The sequence below is a fragment of the Schistocerca nitens genome, chromosome 8 (genome assembly GCF_023898315.1).
Source record: "Schistocerca nitens isolate TAMUIC-IGC-003100 chromosome 8, iqSchNite1.1, whole genome shotgun sequence".
In the NCBI taxonomy this organism is placed as follows: domain Eukaryota; kingdom Metazoa; phylum Arthropoda; class Insecta; order Orthoptera; family Acrididae; genus Schistocerca; species Schistocerca nitens.
This window is the reverse complement of record NC_064621.1, coordinates 450,462,787-450,483,891: the sequence shown is the minus strand read 5'-3', so window position 1 is coordinate 450,483,891 and position 21,105 is coordinate 450,462,787. Positions and strand designations below refer to the sequence as shown.

The window sequence follows — 21,105 nt, the reverse complement described above, 5'->3', positions numbered from 1 at the left end:
TACGCAAACATCAATTTTTTGTGCCTTTTACTTTCCTCACAATTGATAGAGAAGTAATATACAGCGAAAAAAACACGCAAAACGGGAAGAGATACTTTTCAATTTTTTAAAGTAAAAGGAGAATCTGTATCGAAAAAGTAACTCTGGGAGCCGATGTAACTTTTTTGCATTAACATACAGTATTTTTTACAGCAAGAAAATCGGTATTCTTATTTTTCTTATGTATTTGAATCCGCCGCCGCCGACCGGAGCTTGGGAAACGGCGACGACTCCAGTCGTGTTGCGGCCGTGTCGCCGTCTGCCAGGGTGGGAAAAGAGGAGGGGGCAGCGTCGCAGTCGCAGCCAACTGTCGCGTCTTGCACAACGTAACTTAGAGTACCGCAAGACAACTGATGCTTTTGAAATGTAGACATACAGGCGATTACTGAGAATTTCACATGCGGACAAACGAAACAACAAATGAATTCTTCAAGAACTCATGCAGGGAAAGAGGTTGCCCTGTATTTATTTCTAGGGACTACTGTACTTCTTTTGTCACACTGTTCGACGAGATGACGGTAACTTAGAAATTATTATCATCGATAGGAAAGTCGAAAGAGAAACATTGCAGGGAAGACCACCAAGGCGATGGACCAGATGAAATGGAACTGAAGCCGGCCGGAGTGGCCGAGATGCCGAAGTCCTGCGAAACTCGAAACAGCCTTTAAGAAGATCGTGTGATGGCCTAACAAGTTCCAGCAATGAAAGACGGAGTCTTGATGACGATATAGAAAATGATTTAGAGTGTGCTGAGACATGATGATATGATATAGTCTGTTCTGCTCTACGGTGAAAAATAATTCTTCATGTAACAGTCCCAACAAGCTAAAATAACTGTGCTGTCACATCTCAGCTGACTGGTGCCATATAAAAGATTAGAACACTCCTCTGTGGCTATCTTGTTGTATGTCATTAACTATTGCTTGCCGTAAATGAATGTTATATTCGTCACTCCATTTATGTAGTTTCTCCTAACAGCATCATTTCAGTCATTTTTACATATGCTGTAACGGTAATACTGATGTGAAGCATGATGACGACGAAGAATCAGTGACGGCTGTGATATAGTCCTGTTCTGATTTGATGATATCATTAATTAAGTTGGGTATCGCTAAATTCATTGAACAAGTACTTGGTAGAATTTTAATTACTTTGGTACACGGCAGAATTGCGCAAAAGAAGGTTTGCTCGAAGGCTTGCCTCGAAATTAGATGTAAATTTGCTTTGTGATCTGCCTTGAACGGCTACTGCTACGTCAAAAGATCTCAGAAATTGGTCCATCAGAGAGAAACACACTCGAATCACATGAAGTATTCATTCCTGTAAGCCAACACAGTAGGAGAATACTGATCACTGATGTGACGACAAAACAGATGGATAAATAAATTATCCGCTAATAACAAAGTACTATACATAGAAATCTAGAATGAATTTTGTTTACATTTTGCAATAAACAGCCAATACGATTAAGCAGTCAATGTATTTGACAATTATCCAACCGGGATAGTTAAGAAAATCTTAGGAATTTTTATTTAAGTGCACCATACACCTGGCAAGTAGCTTTAATTACAGTTTAAGGTTATTATTTCTAATATCTCCCTAGCCTAAGCCACTAATGTACGCTTTGGCGGTGGCACTCTACTCGTAAGTACACGGTTCAGTTCATGATGGTGAAAAAAATTATCGTGGTAGACATCGAATGATCGTAAAATGTCTGATCCCAACATCTAACGCCAGAGATCTGGGTCAAATTCCTCCCTTCTCTGCAGTGTCTCATGGACGAAGGAATGTTACTCTGTTGATAGCTATGTGCCTGTATCGGGAATCAAGACTTAAAATATGTTTTCTGAAGGTATCTTAAACTAAACAGTTACAGTAGAAACATATGGTATGAAAGCCATCTTGATGGTTTCAATTAGAAAGGCATGTTCATTGTCGTGAGCCACAAAAGTTAGTAGAAAAATGTGAAAAAAAAAACGTTTCGTAAACTTTCTGTCACTATCGTTAACTTTTACGCATAAATTTACTACAGAGATTTTGTCAACAAACTGTCGATGAAAAATTAAAGCTTGTGTCGTCCTCTTATTGACGTAAGGTAACAGTGAAACGATTACACCATTTTAGCGTGAAGACACACCACTCTTTATATGAAATGCGGCTGCCGTTATGAACCCATTCCAATTTTTTGACAGTCAAAATATGCGGAACAGTACGTGTTTTCACTTTGGAAAGAGATAATTTTACGTTAAGAAATGTACTCAGATTACACGCGACTGTTTGTAGATGGCTTCACGAACAACCAGAACTCGGGCTGTTATTTGTTGCTGTGCTAACAAACCTGATATGTAGCTGATTCACTCTGTCTAATAAAACGTCTAACTAACCGTTCGCCGTATGTTTACATGAAATGTTCCACCGCAATATTAAACAGTATTCGTGGTGCCCACTTGTAATTCACTACCGAAACTCTCTCATACATTACCTTACCAAACTGCTACATGAATTTTCACAGTAAATGATGTAAAATATTGCGCAATTCGTTTCACAGAACTACAAAAAGAGTTTCAATTATTTTTCTGAATTTCCAAGTCATTGTCTTATTTTAACTCCAGCCTATACACATACAAATAGCCACATACCATAGATACGTAACAGACCACCCACATCTCTATCTCAGCCATACCCAGCTTTGAAATTAACGTAAAAGGCATCGATAGTTGGGACAAGACCTAGTCCCTATCGTTATGCACTGCGTGAGGTGAGTCTGACACTCATAGCCTTTTTTTCTTTTTTTTTAATTTTTAGCCAGCTGACTGACCTACGATGTGTAACATTACGCTAGTTTTAACAACCTTCCAAGTAAAAGCGTACGTGGGATAATACTCCGGGGTAGCTCTTCGGTTAGGCAAAGTGTATTCACTGCATAGAAGAAAGTAATTAGAATTATATGTCGGGTTCACACACGTATATCTCTCATGCATCTCTTTAAGCAGCAGAGGATTTAACCACAGCTCACAGTTTATTCAGTCACATACGAAATTTGTTATCAATAATCCTGGGCCGGCCGGAGTGGCCGTGCGGTTCTAGGCGCTACAGTCTGGAACCGGGCAACCGCTACGGTCACAGGCTCGAATCCTGCCTCGGGCATGGATGGGTGTGATGTCCTTAGGTTAGATCAGTTTAATTAGTTCTAAGTTCTAAGCGACTGATGACCTTAGAAGTTAAGTCGCATAGTGCTCAGAGCCATTTGAATCAATAATCCACCTGAATTTTACTAGAACAGAGATATTCACTGCTGCAACTGTATAAGACCAAATGACATGCGCTGTCGTTTCACGAATTCAATACTGGGAGAAAAAGGGATAATATACACAACTATGACACTGTTTGACAATTTACTCACTGAAATATAGTACCTAAAGATAACAGAAGTTTTTCAAATGCAGATTATAAATGTTACTTCTTAGCAGGTCCTTCTGGCCCATACAGGAATCCTAAAGTATAAATAATTGGCCATTTATGCAGCAAAAACCACCTGCTGGCATCCCTATCCCTATAAATATTTTTGTCTCTTTTTAAACACGTGTTCAACGTTTTAGAGTTTACACTTTCCACGTTATAACGTTTCCCCGCGAATATGGTCTATTGAACTCGTAGCTTACAGCCTAGATAAATTGAGCATGACAGATCTAAATCATGAAGAGATAGATAAAGAAATAAACGCTATCATGTTATTATGGCGATTTAATTAACTAGCAAGTTTTCTTTACAGTATTTACTTATATGGGTATATTAATATATTTTTGTTCTTACTGCTGTTGCTCGAGAGATATTTGAGAATTACAAAATATTGCTATTTAATTTGTATCGAAATTTAAGTACGCCACTTCAAATTAATTTGTTGCTATCAAAAACTCTCTTAATTACTAAATGTCGATCACAGTTTGCATCTCTGCCAAATTTCCCGAACAGTGGTCGTACAATAAAATACTCAGTTGCTGATCTCAGGAAACAAGGAATTTGATATGCACTTCAGTACGAATTACATTATTATAAGAGCTATAGCCTATAGGAGCATGTGATATCAGTTTCATGTTAAGAACATTTAATCAAGTTTACTAGTAGTTCTGCTATTGCACAAGGTAAAATTACTCCTGAACACAACTGCTCATAAAGCAAATCAAATAAATGCAGGAAGAAATCCACATTACTGCACGTGGGAATAATGACTATTCGTCTGGAACAGACTGTAGCGCATTCAGAATTACTTACGATTGACACTTCGGAAGTTGCACAGGTGAGCGCGGAGCACAGTTGCCCAAGTCCCACACGGACCTCGCGCGTAATCTCATGTTTCATTCAACTTGCTCACACACGCTAACTATTAGATCTTTAAATGTGGAGCCGACTGTAATTCGTTGTGAAATAGTTTCACTATGTGCTGGTTTAATTTCAATTTTTTAAAATGTTTATTTAGACAATAAAACGACAGTTTTCAAGAACAACTTTCTGACGACGTTATCAAATTTTCGACATGCGAAGAAGTTTTTTGTTATTCAAGTTAGGTGTGCACATTATGGGAATGAAATGTCCAGAAAACATAGAATTTTCATCTGTTTCAAACCATAGCTGTATCGAAGATCTCTAACGCGAGATACAGGACTGTAAATAATATGACGCGCAATCATCTGCTCGCGTACATTAGCGATAGGCAACATATCTCTATAATTGTAAAGACCTGATATATTTCTAATATCCATCCTTAATTCCAAAACAACAAAAAATAAAATAGTGCTTGTCTGTTATCTTAAATTGTGCAACATTTATTCTGAGAAACAAAAACAATACAAAAACGCCCAATGTATTGCAGACATTATTTTGATACTGTAATACGTATACACAGATTGAATTCTAAAAATGTACTTTATTTGTAATTAATATTTGATAATGCTGCCATATTAAAATTTCAAAACTTAGTTTGAATTTATTTTGTTATGCCATTACTTACAAGTGCAAACTGCGCGCTTCAAACGTGTAGCTGAATCCGTTTGTGCTGCATCTCTATGTGGATAATTGTAAAACTCCACCGACATCACTCTCGTCACTATTACAGACACTTGAAGTTTCGCTGTCACTATTATCATTTAAAGAGATAATCATCTCTTCCACTGAAGTCTCCAGAGCACCTTCATCCAGCCATGTTCTTTCCATAATGTGTGTGTCTGTTTGACTGCTTTCTTCCAGACTTCAGGGGTAACGTGAGTAATAGCTTCTTTAGTGCGTGCTTCTGCTGCGGAGAGCGTCAATTTTTGGTTGGTCCTGGCAACGTAACCTTTAATTTGGACCCATATCAGCTCTGCAGGGTTGAAGTGGCAGTGGTACGGTGGCATCCTGACGATTGTATGCCCATATTTTGTTTCCAGTTCGTCGATTTCATATTTAGGAAATTGCAGTTTATGAAAATTAATTTTTTCCTTAAGCTCGACCTTCTTAAAGTCATGAGATACATTTATGTTACGACGCTCAAGCCAATTAATCATTTCCTCCTTTCGGTTTGCCATGGTAGGTGCTTTATCAACAACTGAATGATATGGAGCATTGTCTAAAACAATTGTTGGGTATTAGAGCTTCTACGAACCACATTGTGAATGTAATGCGGTTCATATCTTCATGATAATCTCCTGTCTTCTTCGATTTAAAGAGACGGAGACAGTTTGATACGAAACCTTGCAAGGTGCCTGCATGCAGTAGAATCAATCTGCCCCCCTTACCGGAGGGCATCTGCATTGTTCCTTTAATCGTGTTGTCTGTCTTACCCTGAATAACTATGTGACCAGAATTAACACACGTTTCATTGATCCAAACCACTTCATTAACATTTATGCTAAATATTTGTCTTAAAAATCGGCATCGCCATGCAGCAATATCCTCCCTTTCCATCAATAGCTGACGGCCGCAGAATGGTCCGTAGTGAAATGCTACGTTGGCAAAACTGTGAATAACGTTGTTCGATGCCCTGAAAAAGTCCTGATTCTTTGTGTGTCAACAATAACTTTGAGAGTGTGGGATGTTCCTTTCTGCGGTAATAATCGTTAACATGACGACGAATTGCATCATCTGCAAATGAATCTAAATTCGTAACACGCTTATCCATAGAACGTTTCTTCCCGGGAGTACCAAGTTTGGATGGTTCTACAACTTCGTTTTCTGTCTCAAACAGTTCCTTCCCAATTTTTAGGACAGTGTTTTTGTTGATATTCAGGGTTTCTGCTGTTTTATCTACTACCTTGTAACGGAGAATAGTGGGCCACCATTACGTTTCTCACTCTCAAAGTAAGCTCTTAACGAGCAAACCATTTCTCTACACTGTCCTCGTAAAGCAATCCCCTGTCCACGAGAACGACGTCGAACTTTTCCATTTCTAACTTTCGATGTACTTTCTTCTGACATGTTAAATAAGACACAACAAATAACTGTCACAGAAACAAAACAGTAACTCCTAAACTGCGACGAAACAAACTCAGAAACACAGCGCGCAGCGATCGCACAGACCCAGCTCATTGCAACCAAATCGCGGCACTCGCTGAAGTGTTGTGGACTGAGATTTGGAAACTAAGGGTGCACGCGCCCGGTGGGCTGCGGCTACAGCCACCACAGCATTGGCTGAATCCGAGCCGTGCCTCCGGCGCGGACTCCTCCCTACCAGCTCCGTCGCAGCTGTCAATACTAAAGTAACTTTGAATAGACTATAGATGGTGTGTGTATCTCATATAGGGTCAAACATAATAACACTATTCGTAACGTTTCAAGCACTAAGTAATCTGTGCAGGCACGACGAAGGTATGTGGCTCCGAAAACAGCCTGAGTTATAAGCCGTCAATCGCACTCCGTATTTCTTCTCGCACGTTATGTTCAGGGCCGAACGAGGTGAAGGCTACTGTGGTAAGTGGCCATCCGGGTGGGTACTGAGTAAAAACAGTCGGGTACCTTCTAGAAATTGGCCGGTGTGCCAAGTTTATTCAGAAAATCTACTACGAGGTGTACAAACTGTGGAATCTGGGAGACAACTAACAAACTAAGTTTAATCCACATCTGCTAGTCTGACTGCATTAGCTGCCGACAGATATTCACACACCCAACAATCTCAGGTGTTTTGCACATCAATTATGTTCCAAGAATTGCTGCACATGGCATCGGAATGATATTCGCCGCCGGCCGCTGTGGCCGAGCGGTTCCAGACGCTTCAGTTCGGAATCGCGCTGTTGCTACGGTCTCAGGTTCGAATCTTGCCTCGGGCTTGGATGTGTGTGATGTCTTTATGTCAGTTAGGTTTAAGTAGCTCTAAGTGTATGGGACTGATGACCTCAGATGTTAAATCCCATAGTGGTTAAAGCCATTTGAACCATTTGAAATTCACCATTGCAGCCATTTAGCAGTTGGCCTGTTTATCATCCAACTTTCTATCATAGATGTAAAACTTTAACGCCAAGGAAACGGCAGTGATTAAAAATAACATCTATTTTTCATTATCTTTTCAGAGCACTGTACGTTCCACTCAGCTGATACACCAAATCATTAGCCATCTCTTACAGAATCAGAATGTCACAAGCAAACTCAGGTTTTATTTTTCTGCCTTAACTTCAACACCTCTTCTCACTTTTCAACTGAGATCCTGTTACTGCTTGCTACAAGTACATACTAAACAACGTGGACAACATTGGTGTGGGGGGTGGGGGGTGTACTACAACCTTTCCTCACTCCCTTCAGGAATGCTGTCTCCTTTCACGACCTTCGATTTTTTTAAAAAAATGCAGCCTTTTTCCGGCACAAATTGCAAGTAACATTTCATATCTATATTTATCGATCAGAACTCCATATTTCAAAATTATTGATACGTTATTTTTTAAACGACTGCAAAAGAAGCAAGGGACAGGTTGTACGATAGACTACAAGGAAGACAATTAGCGACAGTGATTTCGAAGCAAAGCCAACGATTGTAATAGACATGCTATCACGAAATATCCTTGGTGAAGATGACGACTACTTCATGCAAGATACAACGAAAGAAGTACGCTACCGTTTGTAGAAATTGCAACACCAAGAACGAAACGCATGAATTCAATTAATTTAATACCACAGATTCGGTAAGTGACAAGTAACAAGTGATTACCTTTTCAGATCTGTACATGTCCTTTGTGCCCTACTATTCACTATGTCGTGTGGCCATCATGCGCTGCAATTAGAGCTGCTATACGCCGCGGCATTGAATCAGTAGGGTTCTGAATACATTCCTGAGGGATTTCCCTCCATGCAGTTTGTATTCGAGCCCACAAACCCGTGACACCAGTTACTGGACGACCGTGACGCACCAGGTACCGACCAACCATATCCCAGACATGTTCGATGGGTGTACTTTCCTCGCAATATGTGGCCGGGCATTGTCCTGTTGAAATGTGGCCTGTGGAGATGCATGAAGCAGGGGGAGTACCTCACGCTTAACAACCTTCGTTAGGTACCAGTTGCTGTTCAAAGTGCCCGCAATACGTACGAAGCGAGATAGGTTGTTGTAACTAATGGCGCTCCAAACCATCACACCTGGTGTTTGTACGCTATGCCGCTCCACCTGCAGCCTTCCAGATTGCGCTCACCTCGGTACTGCCGGACACGTATGCTGCCATCACTGTAGGATATGTTGAAGCTGGACTCATCCGAAAAGATTACATGTTGCCACTCAGCACCCCAGTGACGATGTTCACGTGCCCATTGCAGTCGGAGAAGCTTGTGGTTTCTGGACAATGGAAGCCGATGTAATGGCATGTGTGCAACTGGTCCAACCTGCAGCAGACGGCGACGAACAGTCGATGCAGTGCACCAGCGACGAGCCAACACTGTTGACGACGCTGTACGGTCCGTAATGGCCATGCGGACAAGATGACGGTCATCCCGTGCCGAGGTCATGCTCCGTGGTTCAGTTCCCACTCGTCGCTGCGTACGGCCTTCCTCTGTCCACTGCTTCCGCACACGCATCACTGTCGTTGCAGTATGCCCTGTGCGAGCCGAAATGTCACGGAATGACAACTCCGTTTCCTGGAGACCGATCATTCTGCCCCGTTCGGTCTCGCTCACATGCCGATAGGGCTCCCTTTGACGTCTACGAGACATAGTGGCACCCACTGTATTGTTTCCACCTTGTGTGACAGCTCTGCACCGACTACACTAGGCGCAACACCGACCCTGTCGGGCCGACACGAGAGGGCTCTGCTTGGCCTACCTGTACCCCATCTCGCTGCAAAACGTGTCACGTACTGCTTGCACACCCGTTGCCACTTCCAACAAGTGTAACGCTGTTCGGGTAATTCCTTCTTGGTTGCACTTTTCACAAAAGGCAGTGTATTTTTCCGACAGTTCTCCATCTGTTGCTGACAGATCAGGCACTTACTCAGAACTCAACAAACAGTATGTGTTTCACTTCCGATCAAGTTCTACTCCCTCAGACTTTAAAGCAGCATTTAACATTTTGATCATTTGTGCCTTCGTGAAAAGGATTCAATGATTTCAAAATGTTGTTCTCATCGATGAACTCTTCGCTTTTGATATCTTTAGTGTTCGTGAGTTATTAGGCTATTTGTAAGCAGTGCAACAAATTGCGCTGCGGTTATTTGAGGAATTACTCAGAAGTTCTCGATTGCCTTGTAGCCCTGCACTTTTTAAAAGAACATAAGGCAGCAGAACATGATAATCTACGCAAATTGAGTTACTATACACCAAAGGTCAGCCAAAGTAAACTATTTTTGTTCCCAGCAGCTAGTGTGAAGCTCCGAGAATAAACAGATAACTGAGGACAGTTCGTACCCTGTTGCATTCTGGATAAAGATCTTGTTTCATGTCAGCATCATGTGCATAGCAAGTCAAATTGTAAAGGTGGCACAGCAGGGTACCGATCAGATGAACCTGAGTAAGCTTTACTGAAACAAGGCAACGGGTGTTTGTGCAAATGCGTTCATGTATAAACGGTTTCATCATATCCCCAGAATGTTTGCTTCTTCTCAATATAACTGACACACTACGAGAACCAAAAGATCGAAAGTGGTAATTGGAAGGTGGTCAATGTTCAATATGTAGATTCCGAGATTCACTTGCCTGGCATGATGGATGTTATGCTGGGTACAGAATTGTCTCCTTAAATTCAGTGGTCCCAGTTGTTCTCTAGAGGAACTTGCCGCCCGTTCTGAATACCCTCGTTGTAGAGCGACAGGCTCTATGACACCATGTTTCTTCCAATGATACTTTTAACAATAAGACAAAGAGTGCGTTCCCATTACTTAAAACCCCGTTGAGAAGCCTGTCTTTTAAGGTAGAGCGATATTGAACCCTATGTCACAATTATTAGTAGTCACAGAAGTATGAGTATGCTGACTGTGCGCCAGTAAAGGTGTCCAGCAAATAATGAATTGCGGCTGGTCCCGGCGGAGGTTCGAGTCCTCCCTCGAGCATGGATGTGTGTGTTTGTCCTTAGGACAATTTATGTTAAGTAGTGTGTAAGCTTACGGACTGATGACCTTAGCAGTTAAGTCCCATAAGATTTCACATACATCTGAACATTTTTGAAATAATGAATTGTTGCACTTTTGTCCAGTGCCTCATTGTTTACAACCAGACTCGCTAAGGTGTCACGTAAATGCCGGAAATGCGGCATGTTGCCATTAAACGATGATTACTGTGTGGTTGGTAACTTCACTCCAGTTTTTGTATACTTGTTACGTATTTATAGTCTTGTCAGATACGTTACCATGTTTGGAATTAACTGCGCGCATTGTTAGAAAATTTTAAAGGCCATAGCTTCAAACGTTTCTGTATTTTCAGAAAATATTTCATACTCTCTGAACAATTCCATCTGTGCCACTACATCTTCAAATTTGTTAACGATTTTAGCTGCCATTCTAGTTTGACAACAACAGCCAATGCGTTCGTTCTGCATGTTTCAAACACAGTGAAACGCACTCTTTAACATGGGCGTGAGGCTTTATTTTTCTACAGCACAGTTACTGACAAGATTTTACCCAAAAGTTAATTCATTACGTGAAGTCAATAACTGGAAGTGCATACCATAAATTCTGTGTTGTTTTATTCCACAGTATGATCGGTGCCAAGACACTGTTCAGCAATAACGGATTTGCTCGGCTATTGTAAACGTGTGTGCCGCTAAAGCTCAGTACACCGGTCCTCCACAGTTCTGATAGTGTGAGCAATATATAACTTGCCACCACTGCAAGGACTTCGGTAGACACCCTCCTTAGGCAAACCAAGAACATCCTTTACGGAACGTACAAGGGTTCTGATCTTAGATGGTGGTCGAAAGACACCCTTGACATCATATTTCCGCAGAATACGACTAATTCTGTTCGAAATTCTCCCTGTCTGAGGGAGGTGCCACCTCGGTATTATCATCACTCAGCCGGTGCACAGTTGGTCAATAACGCAACGCACGTCTAATAGGTTTTTTACTATAACCATTCTGGCGAAAGGTGATTTCTAGAAGGGCTGAGACGCAGCTCACGATCTCTCAGGGTCCGAGATGACATGGGCCCTGTGATCCAAGGTACGGAGTACCCCTTCACGTTGAGCCGGATAGTGACAACTATCACCGGATAGTGGCAACTATCAGCCAGCAGATAAATGTCAGCGTGAGTAGGCATCCTATAAACGGCATGTCACAAAGTACCATCCACCTTCCTCGTGATCAACACACAAGGAAGGGAAGACAGCCCTCCATTTCCCCCTCTATCGTGAAAAGAATATTCGGGTGGATTGAATTCAGGTCTTCCCGAAGGCTGGGACTCCGTAACTGTCGATCAACATTATGGAAATGTAACCGTTTTAAATCTGAAGATGCTCTATACTAATGTGAAACTAGTGGTTGCGAATAAAGCGCCTTCATACAGCTATGCGGCTTTCGGAAACACCTCGTCGTTCTTGGCTTTTTTGTGGTTGTATTTTTTATAATTTGAACGGTTATTGAGTGTTGAGTGTTGTTATTGTTGTTCATAATGTCTCTAAGCTGTGGATACCCTCCCCAGAAAGTTGTTTCTAAAAATTCGTTGGAATTCTCACTGCCACGTGGCCAAACACCGAAAATACCTTCTACACATCAGAAGAAACACGCTGATTTCAAAGACGCCTACTCCAAGGCACGTTCTTCGAAATACTCCATAAACAAACCACATCTGCTCGTAGTACTGGCCATTGAATAAAAAGTAAATGGAACTCAATACATGTCGAAATAGGTTCGATAATTCAGCTCCAAACCTAACCCCGATCAACCGTAATGAGTCAGACATAGGAGCACGAGTGAAGAGAAAGACCACATCAAAACTTACTAGAATATCGGAGTCTTTGAAACATATTCTCTCTAATCAGTTTTAGAAATCTGCTAAGTTCGTAATGTGGTGCTCACACCGACCCGCTATAGGGCTCAACGGAGTAACATGGTGTTTTGCTACTTTGTAAGTCGGAGTGCCAATGCTACTCACAATCCTACGAAGAGAAACCTCTGTCCTGTGGACCTTAGAATGACCATGTAACATAGGGTAATAGCATGATAAGAATTGAGACTTGATAGTCTCCTGTGATACGGAGTTTTTCTTCGAGAAGCTATTAGTCTTCCTGTCAAACACTTTTTTTGGGATCAGCACCTGTATTACGATATGAAGAATCAGACAGTAAACACTGCATCTTTTGAACGAAATCGCTTTGTCCAAAACAATGGCAGCACTGCACTTATCCGCGGGTAAAATAATAATGCCCGGATCAGCTATAAGTGATTGTAAAGCAGCCCTCTCATCTGCTGTGACAGTACACTTGGGTGGAGGTGCCCCAATCAACACATGACATGCCTCCGCCTAGCCTCCTATGCAACATCAGGAGCTAGTTTAAACAGCATGTTGAACAGACCTAATAGCATCAACCACTGGAAAATCGCTAAGGAGTCGCTAAAAATTAAACCCTTCCCGTAGGACGAATAAAGCTGCGTCGTCAAAAGCATTCTCCGTGAGATGCATCACAGATAACGTCTGACGTCGCACACCTTTGATTTGTGATGGCGCTAGTGTTTACACCTGTGTGTGTGTGTGTGTTTTATCTTTACGGAGTTTCTATGAAATTCGGTTGTTAGCGCTTACTTGCTGCAGTTTCGTGCTGAAAGTGGCAGGGTCTGGTTCTGCCGAAATATCGGCGGAAACTAAGCTCTCACAATTCGTGCCTGTCTTGTAAAACCTGGATATATAGGCAGTAAAGCAGATTCCAAATAATACTTCTCTGACTCAGTGAATCTTAGCTTGTAACGTAGAAGAAATATGCCCGTATTCAACGTTTGATTGCCGGCCGGAGTGGCCGAGCGGTTAAAGGCGTTACAGTCTGGAACCGCACGACCGCTACGGTCGCAGGTTCGAATCCTGCCTCGGGCATGGATGTGTGTGATGTCCTTAGGTTAGTTAGGTTTAAGTAGTTCTAAGTTCTAGGGGACTTATGACCACAGCAGTGAGTCCCATAGTGCTCAGAGCCATTTGAACCATTTGACTCAACGTTTGATTAAACTGTAAACAAACATAACAATCAAAACATGTGCACTTTCCCTACGATTCCATCATGCTGATAGCATATAACATTACTGTAGCCTTGACAATGAATTCCATTTGATGAGAAAGAAGAGTCTAGGACTGTCTTCAGGTATTCCCAGTACAATGGCAGACGCTCATGCTTGGTTCGATTCTGCAGAGTTACCGAATTGTGAGAGTTTTAACTGCTGAGTTTCGCCCTCTGTTCCAAATACTTACTATTTTTGTATGAGATTAAGTTCGGATGATACAGCAGGTCAATCTTCAAATCAGAAAGGTATGCAGACAGCCCTGTGAATATGGCAGTCGTCATTTTGCAGGGCCGAAATGTCCATAGCATGCTTGACATGAAGATGTAGACAAAAGGGCAACACTTGGTCATCTAAAATGTTGAGAGTCCCCGCGTATGTACTACAATTCGCCGCTGGTAAGTTCTCAGTGAGTTAACACACAGCCATTGTGTGGCACAGCAGGTTGTCGCGTGCGGAGTGACAAGCAAGAGGGATGAACGCCCGTCCCACGACGGCCCACAACTCGAAAAATGAAGCGGGTGTGGTGGCAGTGGTGGTGGTGGTGGTGCTGGCGGTGGTGGAGCGTAGAAGCGTGGAGACAGCCGTCTGTTTATCTGGCGCTGGAGCGCGCGTCCGCCGTCATTGGCGCGCTCGCGCCCCTGGCGGCGGCATCGTGAATCACGCGGCTCTGACGCCCGCGGCCGGCGCATCGGTCACACACAGAGGCGCGCGCGCCCGCCCGCGGCGCTTTTACCCTGTCACCCGACGCTCGCCGAGAATAATGGCGCCATCAGTAACTTACGAGCCGCTCGTTGCTCGGCTCCACTTGCGTGTCTGAGCGAGCCGTGTAAACTACTCAACCTGCGCGCTTCATTACTCTAACCTTAGACCTTCCCTGAATTTATGAAAGACTATTGTAGCTGGTGTTTCAAAATGAATATCTAATTTTTAAGGCTTGTTAGCATTTATTAAAGTCAACCCACAATTACATTGAGGTGAGAAAAGTCCTGACATACGTCCTAATATGGTGTTGGACCTCCTTTTGCCTGGCGTACTGCAACAACTCAATGTGGCATGGACTTCATAAAACATCCGCCCTTGATTGGAAACATGAAATCCATTCATGGCTGGAAATAGCCTCCGAGTAGCCAGACATTAACATTTTCGATCAATGGTCAGTTCTATTGAGCCAGAGGACGTACCCATTCCATGTAAACACAGTCCACGCCATTATTGAGAAACTACCAACTCGCACAGTGCTTTTTGAAAACTTGCGTCCATGGCTTCGTGGGATTGAACTCTACCCTCAGCTCTTACAAACTGAAATCGGGACGCAACTGACCATGCCACGGTTTTCCAGTCGTTTAGGATCCAATCGATGTGACCACTGCCCAGGAGCCGCGCTGGATCGATGCGGTGCTGTTAGCAAAGGCACTCTCATACGTCGTCCGCTGCCACAGCCCATTAATGCCAAATTTCGCGGCCCTGTCCTAACGGATACGTCCGTTGTACGTCCCACGTTCATTTCTACGGTTGTTTAACGCACTAATTCTCTACTCAAACGCCACTGCTCTTGGTCATTAAGTGAAGGCCGTCGGCCACTGCGTTGTCTATGATGAGAGGTAATGTCTTGACGCTATGGCTCTGGGAATATTGAACTGCCTCACGATTAACGAATTCGAATGTCCAAAGTGTCCAGCTCCAACTACCGATCTGTGTTCAAAGTCTGTTAAATCCCATCTTGCTGCCATAATCAAGTTGCAAAATTTTTTACCTGATTCACGAGAGTACTAATGACAGCTGCTCCAGCGCACTGACCTTATATACCTAGTGTACGCGATGCTACCGCCACCTGTCTATGTGCTTATCGTTATTCCATCACGAGGTCACATCAGAAGTTGTGCACATTGTAAGTTACAATTGAAGAAAATAATTCATTTTACAAAACGCTTTCACAGTCCTTCAATATAGACTCCATTCATGCTTACGGCAGCTTGCTAAGGTTTTGGCAACATCTGAATTCCAGATAGAACACCTTCATTGTTGAGATGTCTAATTAGTCAGGTCAGCTCAGTGGAGGCTACACCAGCTGCATCATAACGTTTTCTACTTAATTGCATCTCCAATTTAGGAAACAAATCTACGTCTCATGGTCTCATATCAGGACTACGTGGGGAAGAACTTCAAATACAGAGTTCTGGAAGTCTCTCTCATGGCAGGGCAATATACGGTCTTGAACTGTCGGGTGAAATGAGGGCACCAGGTGCAAGCATGTCAGCCCCTTTTGACTAATTTCCGAGCGCAAAACATGTTTCAGCAACAGCTTGCAGTACGTGCCAGCTAAAAACGTCCCCTGGGGCATTCAAATTGTCGCCATGACTTCATTTATATCCTACGCAAAGATCACCATCAGTTTCACCTCTGATTGTTGGCGGCGGATTTGTTTCGGGAATGGCAAGTAGGAGCTTTTCCATTGTGACGGCTGAGACTTCAGTTCGCCTCCAACTCTCCTATCCACGTTTCATCAAGTGCAAAAATCCTTTTCACAATCTATTCTCTTTCTCTTCGATAGTCTCCAGGCAATGCTTCTGCGATTCTTATCCGACTTGTTTTTGCTCCCCACTCCGCCCGTGCGGAACCCACCTGGCGGCAATATTTCTCATCTCTTATCAGTTACGATTCTGTAAACTAGCGTCATATGCAATTTCCTCGTGATTTTTGTCGTCGATTCTCTCTCAAAATGTCATTGACATTGAGCTGAGGACGTTGTCATTTGCAGTTGACTGCCTTCCACTTACTGCTTTGTCCTCAGTGCTTACCCGACCTTTACGGAAACGAGCAGACCACAGTGATAACTGTGCCACGAACCACTACACTATTCTTACACATCTCTCTCTCAAAGCGTTATAACTTGCCGTTGGGTTCTTTCCACATAGGGATTCGATTTTGATGTAGGAACGCTGTACGCAACGTATAATCCGACGTGACTAGTTTTCACCTTCCATTTTAAAACTAAATGGCTCATGAGACAACCATGCGAACCAGAAAACACATCTACGACTGTCAGGTCTGGTCTCTCTCACAACTCACACGGATTTCAACTTCATCACGCCACTGTAATGGTCGCGCATGCGCTGTGAAAGGCCTTTCGCAATGACTCTCGTAAATAACACATCAAATAAAAGACTAACTCAAAGATTTTCTCTTACACGTGTTCAATGTGAGCACTAGTCGATACACGACACACATCGAGTCGATAGGCGAGTTCATTCCGAACCTTGACCATTGTGTCCGGAGTAATTATTACAACCGCTTCATCATGTTTCTTAAGTCAGCTAGTGGTAGAGGAACATACACACGATCCTTAAAGAATTCCGAGATTGCATGGTGCAATATCGGATGAACCTGGAGGCCATACGAAGTAAACTTTCTCATCCGACCCCTTGCTGACAATCCGGCGGTCGGGTACAATGTCATTTACCCAGTCGTATACTGAGTTATGCCGGTGAGACGACGCACCATCTTCCTGCCAAAAAAAGTTCTGTGGTTTAGCTCCATCCCACAATCTGACATTCGGCACCTGTTTAATACAATGGATGCTGATTTTCATGCTTGCATTCAACATCCTGGCGGTTATATACGTTGTTAACGTACCACCTTTCCACATTTGCAATGACTCATCTCGCACTCCAATTAACCTATCTCGCAGCATTAAACGCTTAAATATGTTACCTACATTAATTATTTTTAACAGTTGCGATTTTTTTCCATCAGTGTACATTTCTTACCGTGTCACGCGTCTACTACGCCGACGAGAGACATTCTATCTTGCAGTGTTAGGCTAGTATTTATATGGTTGCCCAGTGTGTGTTGCTACTGGAGATTTTCGCGAGGAGCTGCCAAGTACATCAAACCTACATCAAGTTTCTTGTAGGACGAATAGTTGCCTTTTCTCTCTATATTTTCTCGAAGTGTCATCGGCGGTTTTGCTCCGCACTGTTACACTCGTTCTTCAAAAACCATCTTACGTAGTATCCATTCGGACGGCTTATGGTTCAGAGAGTTATGTCAAGGAAATCTACCAACAAAGAGTTAGTGAAAGGCCGTTTCCAGAAAGAAGTCCTATTGTTGTAGCGTACACAAATTTTCATGGTATGTTGCATCGTACACCGTACCTACATTAATAACAGGAATCAAATCCTATGCAAACAGAATCATCTGCATGTTAAGTCTCTTCCCAATTGTTTTTGCGTCCACATAAGAACAAAAATGGTTCAAATGGCTCTGAGCACTATGGGACTTAACAACTGAGGTCATCAGTCCCCTATAACTTAGAACTACTTAAATCTAACTAACCTAAGGACATCACACACATCCATGCCCGAGGCAGGATTCGAACCTGCGACCGTAGCAGTCGCACGGTTCCGGAGCAGCGCCTAGAACCGCGTGGCCAACGCGGTCGGCTCATAAGAAATTTTTTTTCAAAGTAGTGGTGATATTCTACAAGAACAAATTGATAATGATTGTTATTTGACATATTTCAGGCTATCTGGATCAGGACTACGCCCATAGTTCGTGCTTCGGATATCTGCGGAACAAAACAGTGAATTGTAATTGATGGTCTGGTCTAGAAATTTTCCACTTGTGTATCATGTACTGGGTGGTTAGAAACAGTCTGAAAAGCTAGTAAGGGTGTTGCACGGTAGGTTGTGCCGACTAATAACTATTAAGAAAAAAATTCGATCCTTTGCGCCATTTCGCAGTTAATTAGCATTGCAGTTAGCCAGTGGGGCTGTTGCGTGCGCAACCCGATAGAGACAGTGTCGACAAACGCGTGATTTCCTGAAACTAAAAAAGAGAGCGATACAAGATTGAACGCCGCTTGGGGAGTCAAAATAGGCGGAGCAGCCAATCTAAATTTTATCAGTGGCCTGTGTCATATTGTTTTGGTTACTCCAGAGATGTTCCGCGGTAATGTGGGTACCTCACTGTGTCCCAGGATGTACCTGCAAGCAAACACAATGCTATTTATTTATTTAAGTTTTTCGAGATGGTACTTAAAGTTTTATAGCTATCCTTCATATAGTATCTGTTCAAGATACTGGCAGATAATTTTAACTATAAGCTTTTGTTATACTTTTTATGTTCTTACCTGTTAAACGGCAATCTCGTTTCAGCGTTTTGTTGTTACCACGTGTATCTGTGAAGATGGTATAACAGGTATAATGTTGTTCCTTATGATTATGTTAGTCTATGCCTACATATGGCACCATATGGTTACGTATTAGCCGGTATGACGTGGTCCATATGGCATCTTTGGACATAAATGTCGGTTATCCTTTTGTTGTGATCATGTTATTTATATGATTTTCTTTTTTGCATGGTCTCATAAAGTTATTTTCAGCTCCAGCGATGCTATATGTTTACATTGGATTTTTTGTTTCGCGGAATGTCAAGAATACATATGTCACAACACGACACACAGACCAAATATAGAAAAGACGGATAACTTGTTTCAGAAAACAAAATTTAAATCAGAATTTCATAAGAATGACAGTTTAGCCCAAAATAAGAAACTATTAGCAACAAAAAATAACAACTCCACTTTTCAAATCCAGGAATACACAAACATTCCTGTGGCGGTTGCAAGAAATTTTATATCGAACAAACAAGCCGGAATATTGAAATTAGATTTAAAGACCACACACGAAACTGCGTAAGCAAACAATACATATTTGACTGGCATTTAAAAGCCAAGAACATAAAGCAGAAAATATTGAAAAGTCCCTAAAATTCTCGACAAAGTACCTACAGGACATACAGTGAACATTTTTAAGGAAATGGAAATTTACACTCCAACAGAAAATTACCCAGTAGACATCCTCTACGAACAGATTTCAAACAGAAAACCTGGAAAACTTTAGTTATATTATAAAAGAAAAATAATACGTTATCAAAATAAACACAAAGCAATAGGAAGCGTATAATTTTCGCAAAACTCGCTAGATACTATTTTTTTTAAAGAATAAACGGACATTTGACTGTATATTATTATATTTTTCTTTTGTACTACCTACATTCCATCTTTTACGCCACTATCGACTACAATGCTGAAAGTTCTTGGACCATTAATACGTCATATCTGGTAAAGAGATCCCAAAGCAGTCTTGTTTACCTGGACTGAAATTACCAGATTTGACGTGTTAATGGATTAAGAAATTGTTCCATTGTACTCAATAATTGCATAAAAACAGAATTCTAGGTAGTAAAAAAGAAAAACACAGTAATATACAGTCAACTGAAGATTTTTTCTTTCTAACAATATTGCTTGACTGTGGCTCAGCACCATCGAAAACTTCCGATAATATACTATTTGCGAGAAATTAAACGTTATCACTAGATTACCGCGACATAAAAGTTCCACTGTGAACATATAGCATCGCTGGAGCCGAAGTTGTCAAAAAACTGTCAAAAATAGCTTTACATTATAACGCAAATGAAATGTAAACATATAAATCACATGATTATATCATAATAAAAACACGATCGATATTCACGCTGCAGGATGGCATCTGCTCCACGTTATACCCGATGGCGAAACGCCGAAACGACCTCATCGTATAACTTGTATCACTACCGGTACATAAGTAAATAGTGCAAGAAAAATGTTCTACTTGAAATAAAATGTGTAATTCTTCAACCTCATGCGAGCTGCAGGCCCATTGGAAAGGCAGTTGTTGAATCCTTGTAGTTTAGAGGATGTCAAATTAAACACCTTTCAGCAGTCAAATTTCCAACCTTATTTTCTTTGGCAACGCGTTTCAACGTTTTACTACGCCATAGTGAATCCCCTGATCGACATGTAGGAAGAATCTACCGCGGTTGTGATAAAAACAAGGGCCAGCGATACTGGTAGTAGTAGATACTTGCAACAGTGGTAAAATATAGATTAGTACAACTGAAACTGGTTGCCAAATAAAATAAGGTTGGAAATTTGCCAGCTGAAAACGTCCTCTATCGAACAGCCGAGTCCCGCAACCACCTCTAAAAAGGTGGACAACGAAACTTTGTAGTTTAGATTACCATTAAATAAGATAATGCTGCAAAATTTGAAATACTTTCACTGTATTTTACATTAATATATTGAGCATGCTCCATTTCTTTCCACACTCTAGCGACCGCATCCAAGCAATTAACGGAATATAACCAATGTTACTTTTAAAAAATGTGTACAAGTTACAGTAAGAAGTAGCAGTACTTATCACCTTACACTAATAACACAGAACCAAAATTTCCCTGATGACACATCGTTATTGCTGCTGTTTGGATCGAAACATTCCTGTTTCCACCTTATCAAATGTATGCTGTGTTAGCAGAGAAACGCTGGTCTCTTGGGACAATGGCAGACCCTGAATGGAACCCTGTGGGACTCTTGTTGCTCC

General features: G+C 41.9%; 1 protein-coding gene across 1 annotated transcript in view; it reads right to left on the bottom strand.

Annotated features, from left to right (window-relative positions):
- The window catches only part of LOC126199608 (alpha-protein kinase 1-like), a 135,118-nt gene extending 120,745 nt beyond the window's left edge, over positions 1 to 14,373 (bottom strand). Inside the window, exon 1 of the mRNA XM_049936536.1 lies at positions 14,184 to 14,373. Coding sequence (XP_049792493.1) covers positions 14,184 to 14,373 — 190 coding nt within the window. The remainder of the gene's footprint in view (positions 1 to 14,183) is intronic.
- Between the last annotated feature and the right edge of the window lie 6,732 nt (positions 14,374 to 21,105).